The 17397-nt window shown below is 39.0% G+C and overlaps 1 protein-coding gene across 6 annotated transcripts in view; it reads right to left on the bottom strand.

Moving 5' to 3' along the window:
- Positions 1-10876, bottom strand: part of anks1ab (ankyrin repeat and sterile alpha motif domain containing 1Ab) — a 32976-nt gene extending 22100 nt beyond the window's left edge. For all 6 annotated transcript variants that reach the window (XR_014532055.1, XM_083533177.1, XM_083533179.1 and 3 more), the window contains exons 1-2: positions 10425-10876; positions 3294-3357 (exon numbers count right to left, since the gene is read on the bottom strand). Coding sequence is in view for 5 of the 6 variants with exons in the window: in XM_083533177.1 (XP_083389303.1) it covers positions 3294-3357; positions 10425-10700 (340 nt within the window). In the remaining variant the exon portion in view is untranslated. The remainder of the gene's footprint in view (positions 1-3293; positions 3358-10424) is intronic.
- Positions 10877-17397: the final 6521 nt, after the last annotated feature.

Raw genomic sequence — 17397 nt, 5'->3', positions numbered from 1 at the left:
AAATTTTCAAAGAGAGCTAATGTTTATAAAAATTTCCATAACCCAGGGGTGTCCAGATTCCTGCTTTAGGTCCAAATACAAAGCCTGTGGCTTTTCTATTACGATGTATGATAGGTGGCCCGCTGTCAAACATTGCAGTTTTCTCTTCACCTGACAATGGTAGCAGACTGTTTAAACACAGTTAACTAAAATGCTAAATTTTCACCTGACATTCATTTACAGAATTAAGGTTAATCATTGCTACTGACAAAACTTTCAAAAGTCAAAGTCTCTTGTCAACGTACTGATACACACTTTTGTACCACATTTGAAAACTATGAATACCTCGCAATGGTGCACAAGTTTAGCTATAGCATGTCTTTCTGTACTTTGTAAACAAGGTACTTGACTTGGAAAACCCCAAAGAGAACAGCCTGTTTGTGAACCTTTATTTGATGTCTATCAACCTATATCAGCCACAAACCATAAAGGAATTGTATTGCATTTTAGGATCTGACAGTCAACTCAATGCTTGCCAAATGGGTCCTGTTATTCAGATTAGGATTCATGCTCACCAGCATCTAAAACATTAAGGCTGATGTACTGTTACAAACCCATGATGGAAATCTTGCATCTTAGGTTTTACAGATAATAATGAATTTAGCTTGTAACATAACACCCATCAAAAGAGAGGTCATGAACAACATAAATTAACAAGAAGAATCCATACCCCTCTAATACTCATGGGATTAATTATTTGTATGAATGGCAATTTAATTAATTATGATCATCATGGTAGTAAGGAAAGGGTTAACTTAGCCAAAATTAAATTCTAGTCGCTTTTACTTGAATAGTGAATAGTGACATTCCTATGTCTAAGACTATTCCCAATTTAGGACCCCTCCTAATCCGTCCAGTGAAGTCCTGGAACTATGGCCAGTGCCATGAAATCCCTGGACACACAGGTCACTAGGTCATAGCATGGTCATTAACACCATATCCTTTCTGGTTAGTTAGCACACTTCACTTCTCAGTTCATGACATTCTTTAAACAACTGAATCTTTGCATCAGTCTTTCATAAGTTCACCATTCACAGTCTAATGGCCAGGTAAAGAAAATCAACCAGGCAGATTTAGTTAATAACCTTCATCAGCTGAGAATGTCACCCATTGCACTCATGGGACTTACACCTATTTCTTTATTGTATGATCTGCCACTTTTTCTGTGGTCTGGGAAACAGTCCCACAGCATGAACAGCCCTGAGAGATAAACCTCCCTATGGGACTATTTGAAGAGCAAAGTTCAATGCTGAAGAGCCACATAGATAACACCCACAGTTGACCAGGGCAGATGGGGAGACTGGGTAAGATGGGACTTTATATACCTTGAAGTCAGACTTCCACTGAAAAATCTAGGTACAACATATTTTACTGCTCAATCTCCTAAAAACAGTGGCAGACACCTTTAGGGCAGACCAGCATACATCATTTGCAGCCTGCACAATTCCATGCCCTGGGGTATATAATGAACTGGATGGCATATGGTCCAGATGATTCTTTTGGTCCTGGATCCCAGCAGAGGATATTCTGGCTTCCAGATTGATCAGAGACTTTCATAATGAACATCTAGACTAGCCTTGGTGAACAGACATCTCAGCTTTGGGAGCGGCCTGTTAAAGAGGGGGGCAGGGACAGTACACATAGAATAACTCAAAACATTGCCTGTTTTACAGAATTGTTAATTCATCTGTGTCTCTGTTCACACATGCAAACACACACACACACACACACACATACACACACACACACACACACACACACACACACACACACACACACACACACACACACACACACACACACACACACACACACACACAAACACTTAGATGGCTGTGCAGCCATACCATTTCCCCCAAAAAACTAACATTAAAGCCTTAAAAACCAAAGGAAGCCTTTTAATATGTTTCTTAAGCAGTGCTGATGTTTGCAGCATTCTGTAGACAACATGGAAGAGATGGTGAAATATTCTAATCCCTGTGTTAAACACGAATATGCATGAAAGTAGAGCTAATCAGCCAAAAGGAGGGTAATCATGTGTGCTTTCAGTCTGTCTGAACAGTGCTCACAACTTCATAAGCGTGAATATTATCTCAAAATACGATCAGTACAACACTCGTTTTTTCATATTATTCTAATTCAGGTGCCCTGTTTAAAACAAAAACCTGAGCACATGCTTAGATTCATATATAAGTAAACAGTTATCAATAATAATTTACTAACACATACTTAATTACCTACTTACTTCCTATAAAGTTTCTTTTCGGCTTCTCCCGTTAGGGGTCGCCACAGCGGATCCTCCGCACGTTTGATTTGGCACATGTTTTACGCTGGATGCCCTTCCTAACGCAACCCTCCCCAATTTATCCGGGCTTGGGACCGGCACTAAGAGTGGCTGGGGATGGTTCCCTGACCGGGAATCGAACCCGGGTCGCAGCGGTGGGAGCCTTACTTCCTATGCTCTCTATAAAATAACAATGCTGTGACTTGAAGGTATACATGACACTTTAACAATAAAAGCATAGAGTTAATGTAGACTAAATTAAAATTTTATTTATTTATTCAATTATGCCTAAATTGCGAACTTCCGAGAAACAACAATTATGGAGACATTCCTACAGTGACAGATATGATAGTAATATGCTAGTAATAATGGAGCATTAAAAATTCCTTAAATCCCACAAAAAAATTTATTAATGTATTTAATAAACAATAATCACATTTATTCCTGCATTCCCCTTGCCATATCTGTAGAAGCATCACTCCAAAAAAAAAAGCATGTCAAATTCACCCATTTATAGGTATAACTTTGGGACATAGCATGAGTACAGGAAGCTTGAGGCCTAATTACCCTGGGCCACAGGCATGATGAGTACTGCTGTATAATTAGGTCACTTCATATTAAACCAGGTCAAGCCATTAATTTTATATCACATGGTGACTATCAGTATAAAAAATGCTGGACACACAAAGTGAGTTGAACAGGATATGGATAAATGACAGCCATGCAAAAGCTGTACAATGTCTATAGAAATGTGTTGAATAACGTACAAATGTTTCTTATTTTGATCTGTAAGTAACTGAAATATCAACGTGCATTTCTGTCTAAACAATTTGCTTTATTTGAAACAATCTGAGCAAATGCAATGATATGAAACTATACAGTCTACAGTAGTCTACAGCTTCTTTAATCTGAGTTTTGTTTGAGGAGGAGACAGATGCTTTGTCCTTGTCTCTCTGTGGTGTAATATTACCTGCTGGCTGGTACTCTTTGGAGAGTTTGATGCCACGGTCAATTAATGTCATGATCTTCTCAATCTGGTGGAGTATAATGACAGGGACATAGTCAGTTATATATATATATCTTTGACAAATGGCAAAACATATTAACTTAAGAGAAGTACAGGTTTCCCCCATCCAAGCTCATTACAATCAAATGGATTTGAATTGGGATATTCTTTTACACCAACCATTAGAGAAACATTAAAAACTTAATAAATTCACGAATGGCTAAAGATCAGATGAAAAAGCATTTTAGAAAATGTTTCCTTAGTAAAAAAAAAAAAAACACTTGCTTTTAATAGGCAACATTTAACTAGAGAAATTAAATATGTAAATGTTCCAGAAGTGATATTAGAAGTCCCAAAACTCTGCTCTTTGCGAGTGGCATCAAAAAGGTCCTGGATTCATTTAGCATACACATTGTGACACCAAGGCTAAAATGGAAGATGCCCAGAAGCTTTAACAACTCTTCACATTTTCCACTCCAAATTAATCTACTTGCATTCCATATTGGATCACCCACCCCATGGCCATATATCATCACAGTTTATATAGATGAAAAAATCAGGGCAGCTCCTACTGCATATGCAAAATTTAGATAACCCTTTTTTGTTATCTTGTACATTTTAAATAAGATTAGCATTTTTACCTAGCCAAATAAATGAACAAATGATTTAATTTAGTGATCATATGGTTTGAGACAGAACAGAACACACATTAGGTAATTAACATATTAAATAAAACAATATTAAAGTGACAGGTCTAACCAAGAAGTGACTAGGCACCTGTTCACTTCATAAAATCTGCATGATTAAAAAGATTTTTAAAGATATATTTTTTTTAAGCTGCACACATCTATGACCTCGGGGGAATGATACGCTTTTACTCTATTCAGTATCCTCCAAAAGTATTGGAACAGCAAGGCCAAGGACATTTTTGCATTGTCATGTTGGCTAGGCCCAATGGTTGTGCATTGGCTTTTATCAATTTTCCTTCTGTTCTCAGCTTCACAATTTAATTCAATGAATTTTTATTTGTATAGCGCTTTTAACAATGAACATTGTCTCAAAGCAGCTTTACACATATAATGTGGTGATAATAATGAATAAGAAGTTCTTTATAAGTGTAAGTTTGTCACTGATGAGCAAGCCGGTGGCGACTGTGGCGAGGAAAAACTCCCCGAGATGGCAATGACATTCTCCCATAGACATCACTATGGTCTTCATATGTTTTATTTAAGCAAAATCAGGCATAGGCAAACCCAGCAAATTAACAAAGAGTAGAAATTGCAGCTTTTAATCCAACAATGTATAGCTGGCCAACCGAAAACATGTTAGTCTCATGTTGTTTGAACAAATTGTGCTTTAATTTAAAAGGTGTCATGTTCTAAGTTGTTCATAGAATAGAAAATTAATAATAAAAATCTGACATTTTATCTTTTAATTGCAAAAATCCAATTGTATTTTAGTTTATAGCTACAGTATATCAGAAAAAAAGCCTTGCTGGCTCAATACTTTCAGAAGGTACTGTGCAGGTGCCTCCTATTGAAATGGATTATATATAATCAAATATTTTATTTCCAGACAAAATTTCCAGCAAGATTTGTAACATAAAGGAAAAGATTTAAGTATAGAATTAATCTATTAACAATTAAAGTGTTATGCGTCATACAAATTTTACATTCCAACAACTAACATTACTTCCTGAACTTTTTTAGAAACCAACTATTGATTCAGACCAGCACAGCTTGTGTTAGAGCACCTAGATAGGCAGAATGACTCACCTTCTCCCAAACATCCTGCATTCTACATTTTCATGCACAAATGTTTGCCCAGACTTGTGTGAGAAGCAGAAACTGCTACAAAAAATACCATTTATCTGGAGAACAGCTTGGATCAGAGAGGTGGCCAGAATTGTCCAGGCAAATGCTAGGCGACAAGTCATAGGCAAATGGCGTCAAAATGCAGTGCTGGTGTACAGCCATTTGCTGAACTTTATTTTAACAGACTACAACAGGCAAAGCCATACTGGGTGCCAGTGTAAGTACAGAAGAAGGCATCCCATCTTGTGTGGGCAGAACAACCTAAAAAAAAAGTAAGTCTATTTTCAATAATGCGGAGGTAAGAACCAGAATGTGAGCCTAAAGAGCAGACGTGTTTAGTGTGAACTGTGTAGGCCAGTGACCCAATAAAGATAAATAATAAGGGAAAATACAGTGAGGAAAATAAGTATTTGAACACCCTGCTATTTTGCAAGTTCTCCCACTTAGAAATCATGGAGGGGTCTGAAATTGTCATCGTAGGTGCATGTCCACTGTGAGAGACATAATCTAAAAAAAAAAACCAGAAATCACAATATATGATTTTTAAACTATTTATTTGTATGAAACAGCTGCAAATAAGTATTTGAACACCTGTCTATCAGCTAGAATTCTGACCCTCAAAGACCTGTTAGTCTGCCTTTAAAATGTCCACCTCCACTACATTTATTATCCTAAATTAGATGCACCTGTTTGAGGTTGTTAGCTGCATAAAGACACCTGTCCACCCCATACAATCAGTAAGAATCCAACTACTAACATGGCCAAGACCAAAGAGCTGTCCAAAGACACTAGAGACAAAATTGTACACCTCCACAAGGCTGGAAAGGGCTACGGGGAAATTGCCAAGCAGCTTAGTGAAAAAAGGTCCACTGTTGAAGCAATCATTAGAAAATAGAAAAAGCTAAACATGACTGTCAACTGCTCCATGCAAGATCTCACCTCATGGGGTCTCAATGATCCTAAGGAAGGTGAGAAATCAGCCTAGAACTACACGGGAGGAGCTGGTCAACGGCCTGAAAAGATCTGGGACCACCGTTTCCAAGGTTACTGTTGGTAATACACTAAGACGTCATGGTTTGAAATCATGCATGGCAAGGAAGGTTCCCCTGCTTAAACCAGCACATTTCCAGGCACGTCTTAAGTTTGCCAATGACCATTTGGATGATCCAGAGGAGTCATGGGAGAAAGTCATGTGGTCAGATGAGACCAAAATAGAACTTTTGGGTCATAATTCCACTAAACATGTTTGAAGGAAGAAGAATAATGAGTACCATCCCAAGAACACCATCCCTTCTGCGAAGCATGGGGGTGGTAGCATCATGCTTTGGGGGTGATTTTCTGCACATGGGACAGGGCGACTGCACTGTATTAAGGAAAGGATGACAGGGGCCATGTATTGCGAGATTTTGTGGAACAACCTCCTTCCCTCAGTTAGAGCATTGAAGATGGGTCGAGGCTGGGTCTTCCAACATGACAATGACCCAAAGCACACAGCCAGGATAACCAAGGAGTGGCTCTGTAAGAAGCATATCAAGGTTCTGGCATGGCCTAGCCAGTCTCCAGACCTAAACCCAATTGAGAATCTTTAGAGGGAGCTCAAACTCCGTGTTTCTCAGTGACAGGCCAGAAACCTGACTGATCTAGAGAAGATCTGTGTGGAGGAGTGGGCCAAAATCCCTCCTGCAGTGTGTGCAAACCTAGTGAAAAACTACAGGAAACGTTTGACCTCTGTAATTGCAAACAAAGGCTACTGTACCAAATATTAACATTGACTTACTCAGGTGTTCAAATACTTATTTGCAGATGTATCATACAAATAAATAGTTAAAAAATCATACATTGTGATTTCTGGATTTTTTTTTTAGATTATGTCTCTCACAGTGGACATGCACCTACGATGACAATTTCAGACCCCTCCATGATTTCTAAGTGGGAGAACTTGCAAAATAGTAGGGTGTTCAAATACTTATTTTCCTCACTGTAATAAAGTATCTGAAACAAATTTTTTTTTTTTTTTACAAGACCAGTAGTTTCACCAAAAGATTCCAGGAACATGAAACTCAACCTTATCAATCACCTGTCAGATGAGGTGGCATGGAATTTTGCAAAACAATTGTGTAACTCTTCAGTATTGCAGCAACTGAGATATCCAATTATTTTCACATGGTGCAACATTTCTGTGCAATGGATGCAGCATTTTGTAGTATTCATATTCATGCCCTGGTGAATTTTATGCTGTTACACAGTATAATGATTATGATAGTTTTGCTTGTGATAAGGAACGTGCATGTGCTATTTACTGCATGCATGTACAAACATTAAACCCTTGAATCACAACACTGTGCTTTATTATATTAAACGCTGGAGTATTTTTCTCCCATTAGCCTATTTGAATACACAATCTAATATTTTCATTATATTTTGTCATTTTCATGATATTATTACCAAATCAAGATTGAATAACAAGAGATTACTTTTTAACTGTTCAAAATATTATACATATACAGACATTATATATTATGCACTGTATATGGTATATGCATAAATAATGATTCCTAAATAAACTTAAACTTTCTTTTCGGCTTCTCCCGTTAGGGGTCGCCACAGCGGATCCTCCGCACGTTTGATTTGGCACGTGTTTTACGCTGGATGCCCTTCCTAACGCAACCCTCCCCAATTTATCCGGGCTTGGGACCTAAATAATACAACTATTATTATTTTTATATATATTATTGTTATCTTGAACAAGGACAAGGCAAAAGGATAGTAATTAAGAATGTCTATTAAGGAGAAGCAGTAAAACATTAGTTGTAGACCAAAACCTTAAAGTTCCCAGGCTTTAAAAAAAATGAAAATGTTTCTGCAGAGCCAGCAATAAGGAGCATCTCACAAGGTCCATGCTAATGAGAAAAGATGTGAGACCCAGCAGTAAAAAAAAAATGTAACGAGGAGGGGTAATAAAGATTTAATGTTGGACTGGCTTATGTGCCAGAAAGGTAACAAGATTATGGGTCCGAAGACTAACCGCAGTCTCAAGTAATGGATTGATGTCATAGAATCGTCTCACTAAAGCACTGTCAAAGCTGAATGTATTTACAGCCCAACTGAAGACTATGCTGTAGTCTTTGTGGAATAAAATAAAGATGATAAATAAGATAAATAAAGATGATTAAAGAGAGGGTTTTTGTTATGTTTAACTCATTATAACAGTTTTCTGGTATCGACATAGATCTATACTGAACAAAATTATAAATACAACACTTTTGTTTTTGCCCCCATTTTTCAAGATCTAAGACTTTTTCTATGTACACAAAAGGCCTATTTTTCTCAAATATTGTTCACAAATCTGTCTAAATCTGTGTTAGTGAGCACTTCTTCTTTGCCGAGATAATCCAGATCACAGGTGTGGCATATCAAGATGCTGATTAGACAGCATGATTATTGCACAGGTGTGCCTTAGGCTGGCCACAATAAAAGGCCACTCTTAAATGTGCAGTTTTACTGTATTAGGGGGTCCGAAAACCAGTCAGTATCTGGTGTAGCCAACATTTTGTCTCATGCGTTTTGCCCTGTACAGTGAAAACCCGGGATTCATCTGTGAAGAGAACACATCTCCAAAGTGCCAGACACCATCGAATTAGTATTTGCCCACTCAAGTTGGTTACGACAACGAACTGCAGTTAGGTCGAGACCCTGATTAGGACGACGAGCACGCAGATGAGCTTCCCTGAGACGGTTTCTGACAGTTTGAGCAGAAATTATTTGGTTATGTAAACCGATTGTTGCAGCAGCTGTCTGGGTGGCTGGTCTCAGACAATCTTGGAGGTGAAGTTGCTGAATGTGGAGGTCCTGGGCTGGTGTGGTTACATGTGGTCTGCAGTTGTGAGGCCAGTTGGATGTACTGCCAAGTTCTCTGAAACGCCTTTGGAGACGGCTTATGGTAGAGAAATGAACATTAAATTCATGGGCAACAGCTCTGGTGGACATTCCTGCTTGCACGCTCCCTCAAAACTTGTGCTGTGATAAAACTACACATTTAGGAGTGGCCTTTTATTGTGGCCAGCCTACGGCACACCTGTGCAATAATCATAGTGTCTAATCAGCATCTTGATATGCCACACCTGTGAGGTGGATGGATTATCTCGGCAAAGGAGAAGTGCTCACTAACACAGATTTAGACTAATTTGTGAACAATAGTTGAGAGAAATATGCCTTTTGTGTACATAGAAAAAGCCTTAGATCTTTGAGTTAAGCTCGTGGAAAATGGGGGCAAAAACAAAAGATATATATATATATATATATATATATATATATATATATATATATATATATACAGTATATATATAGTCAAATTCACACATCACTTATGTGGTAATTTGTGCTTAAACTTGAGCAGGTCTTGCAAATCACTGCATCAACATTGAACATGAAGTTAGAGTTAATGCTAAATAAGTTAAATCTGTTGGTGTCCTAGCAGCCTATAGCATCAAAATTTGGATAACCATATTCATTTCATTGTCCTACCTCCTATCTCCCTCCCAGGCAAATGTGCATTTAAACCTGCATGGGAAATGGCACTAAGGGTCTAATGTAAAAACAGGATGTCATTGAGAACCGGACACTCCACCCCTGTCCAGCCGAACAAAACACAAAGCTTTCAAAGCGCAATGTTTTGTTGCTTTGGTCATACCTTAGTTTCAGTTATGTGTGTAAAGGTATTCACAGAGCCCCCTTTGATACGCTGAATATGAGAATTATTTTTACATGATACTCCTCTTATGCATGCTATGAATTTGATTGGTAGTAATGCCTGAAGGCATAGAATTATATTAAATTTAAATAAAAAATTTTATTTTTTTTTATAAAAGTATTATCTAAATCATATTAGACTCTCATACATATTTATCAACAGGTTCACATTTCATTCTCATTCACAGAGATGGGAATGAGGAAGCACACTGAAGCACCGACTCAAACCCATCAGGGAAGCAAGGAAAATGGAAAGGAGAAGAGGGAAAGTAAATGCACTAAGCGTGGGTTGACCCTTTGGAAGATGCCTGAGAAAATGTGGAATGACAGCTTAGATCCAATTAGCCTGGTTCACCACAGCCTGTGTGGAGAATCATGAAGGAACAATGGACTCAGCCTGGCACTTGCACTGCTTTGCTTTCCGTACGTCTTTCAGACTTCCATTCTTCTGTCATCCTCTTTTCACACCTACTTCTCCCTGTCTCATATGTTAACCCTTTGTTTTATTATTCCCCCAACTGAACATGCTCACCTCTTCCCTGTCAGCAGTGCGTGTGGATGGTCGATCCTTTTGTGTCCTCTTCATCCTGCCCTTTGCCAACAATTTTGTCCTTTCACCCAGAGCCATATGCTGAACAAAAGGAACCAATAAGTCTGAATCTGACTTGGAAAGGCTGCGAGAAAGCTTTGCATGCCCACATGGCTGCCTCCTGGCCTGCATTGAAGACTCAGGTGAGTGAATAGATCCATCTTTAGTCTGGCCCTCAGCGGTGACTCTAATATTGGTGTCCAGAAGTAGAGTGGACATCGCTGGAAAGAGATTTGGTCCTTGCTTTAAGGTTTAACTAGACAAATGGAACCAGTATTAGCTGACAAATCCGAGAGAGTGTTGAGCCTTCCTTTCCTATTGTTGTATTCTTGCAAGTTGCATTGTTGTAGGAATGTTTTGGAAATGGTGAACATGAGGTTGCCTTTGTCTGCCTCTATTCTCACAGTCCACCCACAGATTCTGTGCTTTTGCCCTCCCCATAGTGAGAGGTTACAAAACATTTGTAAACAGCTATTTCCTTCCTTTCCCTCTATGACTTTTAGCAATTTCTATGCCCACATCTACTTTTTTAACTAATGAGTATGGTCTCCTTAATCTCACAAAATCAAAAGTTATATTTAACCATTCAAACAAATTTTGCAGTCTGAAACATGACATTTGTAAGAAATCCTATTAAAGCCAAAACGTTGTTAATTATTGTCATGTGTCTTCAACCATTTTTTTAAAAGATAGTATATCTGTGCAGAGTTTCTACTCTCTGTATAGATATTTATATACTGTATCTCACAAAAGTGAGCACACCCTCACATTTCAGCAACTATTTTAGTATATTTTCTTAAGGGACAAATATTGTACTATAGACATTAAACTTAGATATATATATTTTAGAGTGGTCAGTGTGCAGACCTGAAACCTATTGAGCACATGTGGAGCATCCTCAAGCGGAAGGTGGAGAAGCGCCATGTGTCTAACATCCAGCAGCTCCGTGATGTCATTATGGAGGAGTGGAAGAGGATCCCAGCAACAACCTGTGCAGCTCTGGTGAATCCCATACCCAGGTGGATTAAGACAGTGCTAGATAACAATGGTGCTCACACAAAATATTGACACTTTGGAGACCGTTTTAACATGTTTACTTAGGGTGCACTCACAGCTATGTAGACAATAATGGCTATATATTGAGTCAACATGTTTAATAAATGTTATAAAGTGTTTAATAATGGACATTGTCACAAAAGAGCTTTACAGAAGTAAATAGATTACAAATATGAATTTATAATTAGCTCCTACGTACATGCTATATGTGAGATTTGGCATTACTGTGTACAGCTGTGGAAGAAAAATGACTTACAATCTCTGTATTCAATATTACAATAAAAAGATTTATTTCTATGCATTTCAAAGAGCTATATAAATATGCTTCTTCTTCTTTCTGCTTCTCCCATTAGGGGTCGCCACAGCGGAACATTCGTCTCCATACCCCCCCCTGTCCTCTACATCCGTCTCTTTTAAACCAACTACCTGCATGTCTTCCCTCACCATATCCATAAATCTCCTTCTTTGCCTTCATCTTTTCCTACTTCCTGGTGGCTCCATCCTCAGCATTCTCCTTCCGAATCTCCCTATGTCCCTTCTCTGCACATGTTCAAACCATCTCAATCGTGCCTCCCTCACTTTGTTTCCAAAACTTCCTACATGCACTGTCCCTCTAATAAACTCGTTTCTAATACTGTCATCGTCGTCACTCCCAACGAAAACCTTAACATCTTCAGCTCTGCTACCTCCAGCTCCACCTCCTGTCTTTTACTCAATGCCACTGTCTCTAAACCATACAACATCTCAGGTCTCACCACAGCCATATAAACTTTCCCTTTCATTCTTGCAGATACTCTTCTATCACAAATCACTCCTGCCACTCTTCTTCACCCACTCCACCCTGCGTACACTCTTTTTTCACTTCTCTAACACACTCTCCATTACTTTGCACTGTTGACCCCAGGTACCTGAACTCCTCCACCTTCTTCACCTCTTCTCCCTGCAACCGCACCACTCCACTGCCCTTCCTCTCATTCACACACATGTACCCTGTCTTACTCCTACTGACTTTCATTCCCCTTCTCTCCAACGCATATCTCCACCTCTCCAGGCTCTTCTCAACCTGCTCCCTACTCTCACCACAAATAAGATCATCATCCACAATCATACGCAAACATCATAGTCCAGAGAGACTTCTGTCTGACCTCGTCCGTCAACCTGTCCATCATTATTGCAAACAGGAAAGGGCTCAGAGCTGATCCTTCATGCAGTCCAACCTTCACCTTGAACCAGTATATCGTTCCTACTGCAAACTTCACTGCTGTCACACTGTCTTCATACATGTCCTGCATCACCCTTACATACTTCTCTGACACACCTGATTTTCTCATACAATATCACAACCCTGTCGTACACTTTCTCTAAAATCACAAACACACAATGCAACTCCTTCTGACCTTCTCTATACTTCTCCATCAACATCCTCAAAGTAAATAATGCGTTTGTGGTGCTCTTCCTCGTCATGAAACCATACTGCTGCTCACAGATGGTCACACTGTTAGAAATTGCTGTTAATTTATGGCAGAATTTCAACAGTATAATAATGTTATTTTCAAAAGCAGTACATTACTGTTTTATTGTTGTTGTAAAATGATGTAGACACAATATAACGGGATTTTTCTGTATTTATTACTCAGAGAAAAAAATAAATTACTATACAGTATTTTTGTAAACTGCAGTGAGCACGCAGGACTTTTATCCGTCTTCAAAACATTAACAGGTGAGTTCCCTTTTGTTTGCGCGACAAAATTCATTACATTTGCTATGGCAGCTAACATGTATGGAGGATATTGGAAGATAATCGATCTTTTATTTGCTCGTTTTCAGTGATTAATTCGCCAAATGCATTACTGTGTTGTGCAGCTGTATTTCTGACTCGGGTTGAATTATTCCCAATTACTGGGTGAGTTTCATTCAGCAAAATATGTGATAATCCCTCTGTAAAGTTAATTTTTCCATTGTTTCATAGTTCCATTGAACTGAAATCACATTGTCTTTGTATCACACTAAAATGACTGGTGTTTTCCGCTGCTTTTCTGAAATTCGTGAAGCCTCCAGCTACCATCATATGGAAAACCCTTATATATCGGTGTTATTGTGTTTTACTTTTTTGCCCAAAATATCTGTGTGCTGTAGCTTGTTTTCTTTCCGGGAATGAAAACTGTTCTTTATACAAGAATATTCTTTGCTATATGTTCTTTGTGAGTAATCAATTCCCCTCCACTAGTTCTTAACACACACATTTGTTTTTCAGGCGGTTAATCGGGATCAATCCGGAAAAGAGCACAAGGCTGTAGGAGTCATATCAAAGCGGACGTGGCTCCAGTCTACTTAAAAAATTATTAGATTTTAAGTGGGACTTTATATAAGTAATACACACCACAGACACACACAAACATCGCATACACACACTCACAACACACACATCACACACATGCATGTTTACTCAAAAATACTGTATATACTTTGGTGTTTTCTGTCATTCACTTTGTCTTTCTTTCCAGAGTAATTTTTTTTTTACACTTAGATGTATTTCCATACATGTAATAAGCTTTGGGCTTTTGGTTGACCATTGTTTTTATTTTATACAAACGTTCTGTAAATAATAATCTGTGTTCTTTAATGTTATTTATGATTTATACTAAGACAGTTTAATAAAGAAGAGATGTTTTGAAAGAACTCTCTAAAGCTGTACTTCTGTTAAAAAGTACATTTATACATGGTAGTAATGTGGTGTTTTGTAGTTAAACTAGGGCAATTTCTTAAATCACAAGGTTTAAAAAACTGCTAATTATATTTTCAGAAATATACTTTAATGTATAAACAGTGTTATGTTGTATTTGCAAAAACAGTAGCCAACTGTAAATTTCACCAACACTAAGACACTGGTAATTTTACAGTAAGTTGCTGGCAACCATGCTGCCAGTTCTTTACTGTTTTTTAACAGAAAATGTTTTAACAGTGCACCTCTTCCCTCAACCTGGCTTCTACTACTCTTTCTCATAACTTAATGGTGTGATTGATCAACTTTATTCCCCTGTAGTTACTGCAGGTCTGCACATCTCCCTTGTTCTTAAAGATCAGTACCAGCACACTCCTTCTCCGCTCCTCAGGCATCCTCTCACCTTCCAAAATTTTTTTAACCAAGAACAACTTGGTTAAAACTCCACTGCCATCTCTCCTAAACATCTCCATGCTTCGGTATGTCATCTGGTCCAACTGATTTTTCAATCTTCATCCTTTGAATAGCTCCTCTCACTTCCTCCTTATTAATCCTATCCACTTCCTTCTACACCATCTCCACACCATCTGAGCCCCCGTCTGACCTCTTCCCTGAATCTCATATTAAAGTCTTCCTTTTTTAGTTTCCACCATCTTATTCTTCTTTCTGTCCTCACTCTCCTCCTCTTCTTCTTAACCTCTAAAACCATCGTTCAGACCACCATCTGATGCTGTCTAGCTACACTGTCCCCTGCCAACACCTTACAGTCTCCAATCTCCTTTAGGTTGCATCTCCTACATAGAACATAGTCCACCTGTTTGCACCTTCCTCCACTCTTATACGTCACCCTATGCTCTTCTTTTTTCTTTAAATAAGTCACCACTGCCATTTTCATCCTTTTAACATAATGTACCACCATCTGCTCTTTCACATTTCTCCCCTTAAAACCATACCTACCCATCACCTTCTCATCACCTCTGTTCCCTTCACCTACATGCCCATTAAAGTCTGCCCCAAGCACCAATCGTTCCTTCCTAGGTACACCTTCTACCACTTCATCTAATTTACTCCAGAATTTTTCCTTCTCCTCCATCTCACAACCCACTTGTGGAGCATAAGCACTGATGACATTTATCATCACCCCATCAACTTCCAGCTTTACATTCATCACTCTATCAGAAACTCTCTTCATCTCCACTACACTCTTACTGTACTCTTCATTCAGAATCACCCCTACACCATTTCTCTTTCCATCCATGATGGAACAATTCAAACCCACCTCCAATGTTCCAATGCTCTGAACACACAACATATCTACCTTTCAAATCTCGATCATATCAGCTACCTCTCTCCCTTTACCAGTCATAGTACCAACATTTAAAGTGCCAACTCTAACCTCCACTCTCCTCCACTTCTCCTTTCCCTGCTGTCTCTGTAGACGTCTTCCTCTTCTTCTTCTTCTATTTCGGCCAACAGTAGCCCAATTTCCACCGGTACACTGTTGGCTAATGATACCTGTGGTGGTCGTTGGTAACACGGGCCTCGAACGATCCGGTATGAATTTCTGATTTGTTATGTGCATATTTGATTTGGTACATGTTTTACGCTGGATGCCCTTCCTAACGCAACCCTCCCCATTTATCCGGGCTTGGGAACAGCACTAAGAGTGCACTGGCTTGTGCAACCCTAATGGCTGGATTCAAAGAGGTATATAAATAAAATACATTAAATTGAATAATAGAGCGAACAGTCTCAAAATAATATTGGGGAAAAAATTGACAGACTATCTCAAAGCCAGATTTCACTTTAAAATATGAACAAACTCATTCCCAAAATGGATTAATTATCATTGATGTCATACGTGATATGTGGAGAATGCTGCCTCAAGCAATTAAAGCATAGGAGCAACAGCATGACATCAAGGACTATTTCTGAGAAAAGGTGTACCATGACTATGAATATGACTGACACCTGTAAAAATAATGAAAATGAGAAAAAAGAAAGTGGTCAGCAGGGAAAGTAAAAGTCTAGACGAGTGTAGGTTGAAGTGGGCACTTTAAATGTTGGTACTATGACTAGTTAAAGGGAGAGAGGTAGCTGATGTAATGGAGCAGAGTAAGGTAGACACATTGTATGTTCAGGAGAAAAAGGAATAAGGGAATAAGGCCAGGAACATTGAAGGGGGGTTTAAACTGTTCCATCATAGTGTGGATGGAAAGAGAAATGGTGTTGGGTCGATCCTGAAGGAAGAGTACAGTAAGAGTGTAGTGGAGGTAAAGAGCATTTCTGATAGAGTGATGAATGTGAGGCTGGTAGTTGAAGGGGTGATGATAAATGTCATCAGTGCCTATGCTCCACAAGTGGGTTGTGAGATGGAGGAGAAAGAAAAATTCTGGAGTGGGTTAGATGAAGTGGTGGAGAGTGTACCTAGGAATGAAAGATTGGTGATTGGGGATGATCATAGGGTGACGTATAAGAGTAGAGAAAGGTGCACACAGGTGGACAACATTCTATGAAGAAGTTGCAAGGGGACAGTGTAGCTAAACAGCATCAGATGGTGGTCTGTAGGATGGCTATGGAGGTGTAGAACAAGAGAAGGAGAGTGAGGACTGAAAAAAGAATAAGATGGTGGAAACTGAAGACTGTAGCTTGAGGTTCAGAGAAGAGGTCAGACAGGGGCTTGGTGGTGGTGAAGAGGTGCTGGATGATTGGGCAACTACTGCAGAAGTGATAAGGGAGACAGCTAGAAAGGTACTTGGTGTGAGATCTGGAAAGAGAAAGGAAGACAAAGCGGTGATGGTGATGGAAAGAGGAAGTGCAGGAGAGCAGAAGGAGGAAGAGGTGGTGAAACAGAATCTGGGAAAAGTAGGCAGGAGTACAAGGAGATCCGGCAGCAGGTAAAGAGGGATGTAGCAAAAGCAAAGGAAAAGGCATATGAGGAGCTGTATGAGAAGTTGGACACGAAGGAAAGAGAAAAGGATTTGGAACCGAGCTGGGAAGGATGTGCTGCAAGAACAATAAAGGATGGAGATAGAAATGTGTTGTGAGGAGATTGTGTTGAGAAGATGGAGGGAGTATTTTGAGCAGATGATGAACGAGGACAACGAGAGAAAGAGAAGGTTTGATGATGTGGATGGT

This window comes from Silurus aristotelis (assembly GCF_946808225.1).
Source record: "Silurus aristotelis genome assembly, chromosome: 2".
Taxonomy (NCBI): domain Eukaryota; kingdom Metazoa; phylum Chordata; class Actinopteri; order Siluriformes; family Siluridae; genus Silurus; species Silurus aristotelis.
This window is presented reverse-complemented; position numbering and strand designations above follow the sequence as displayed.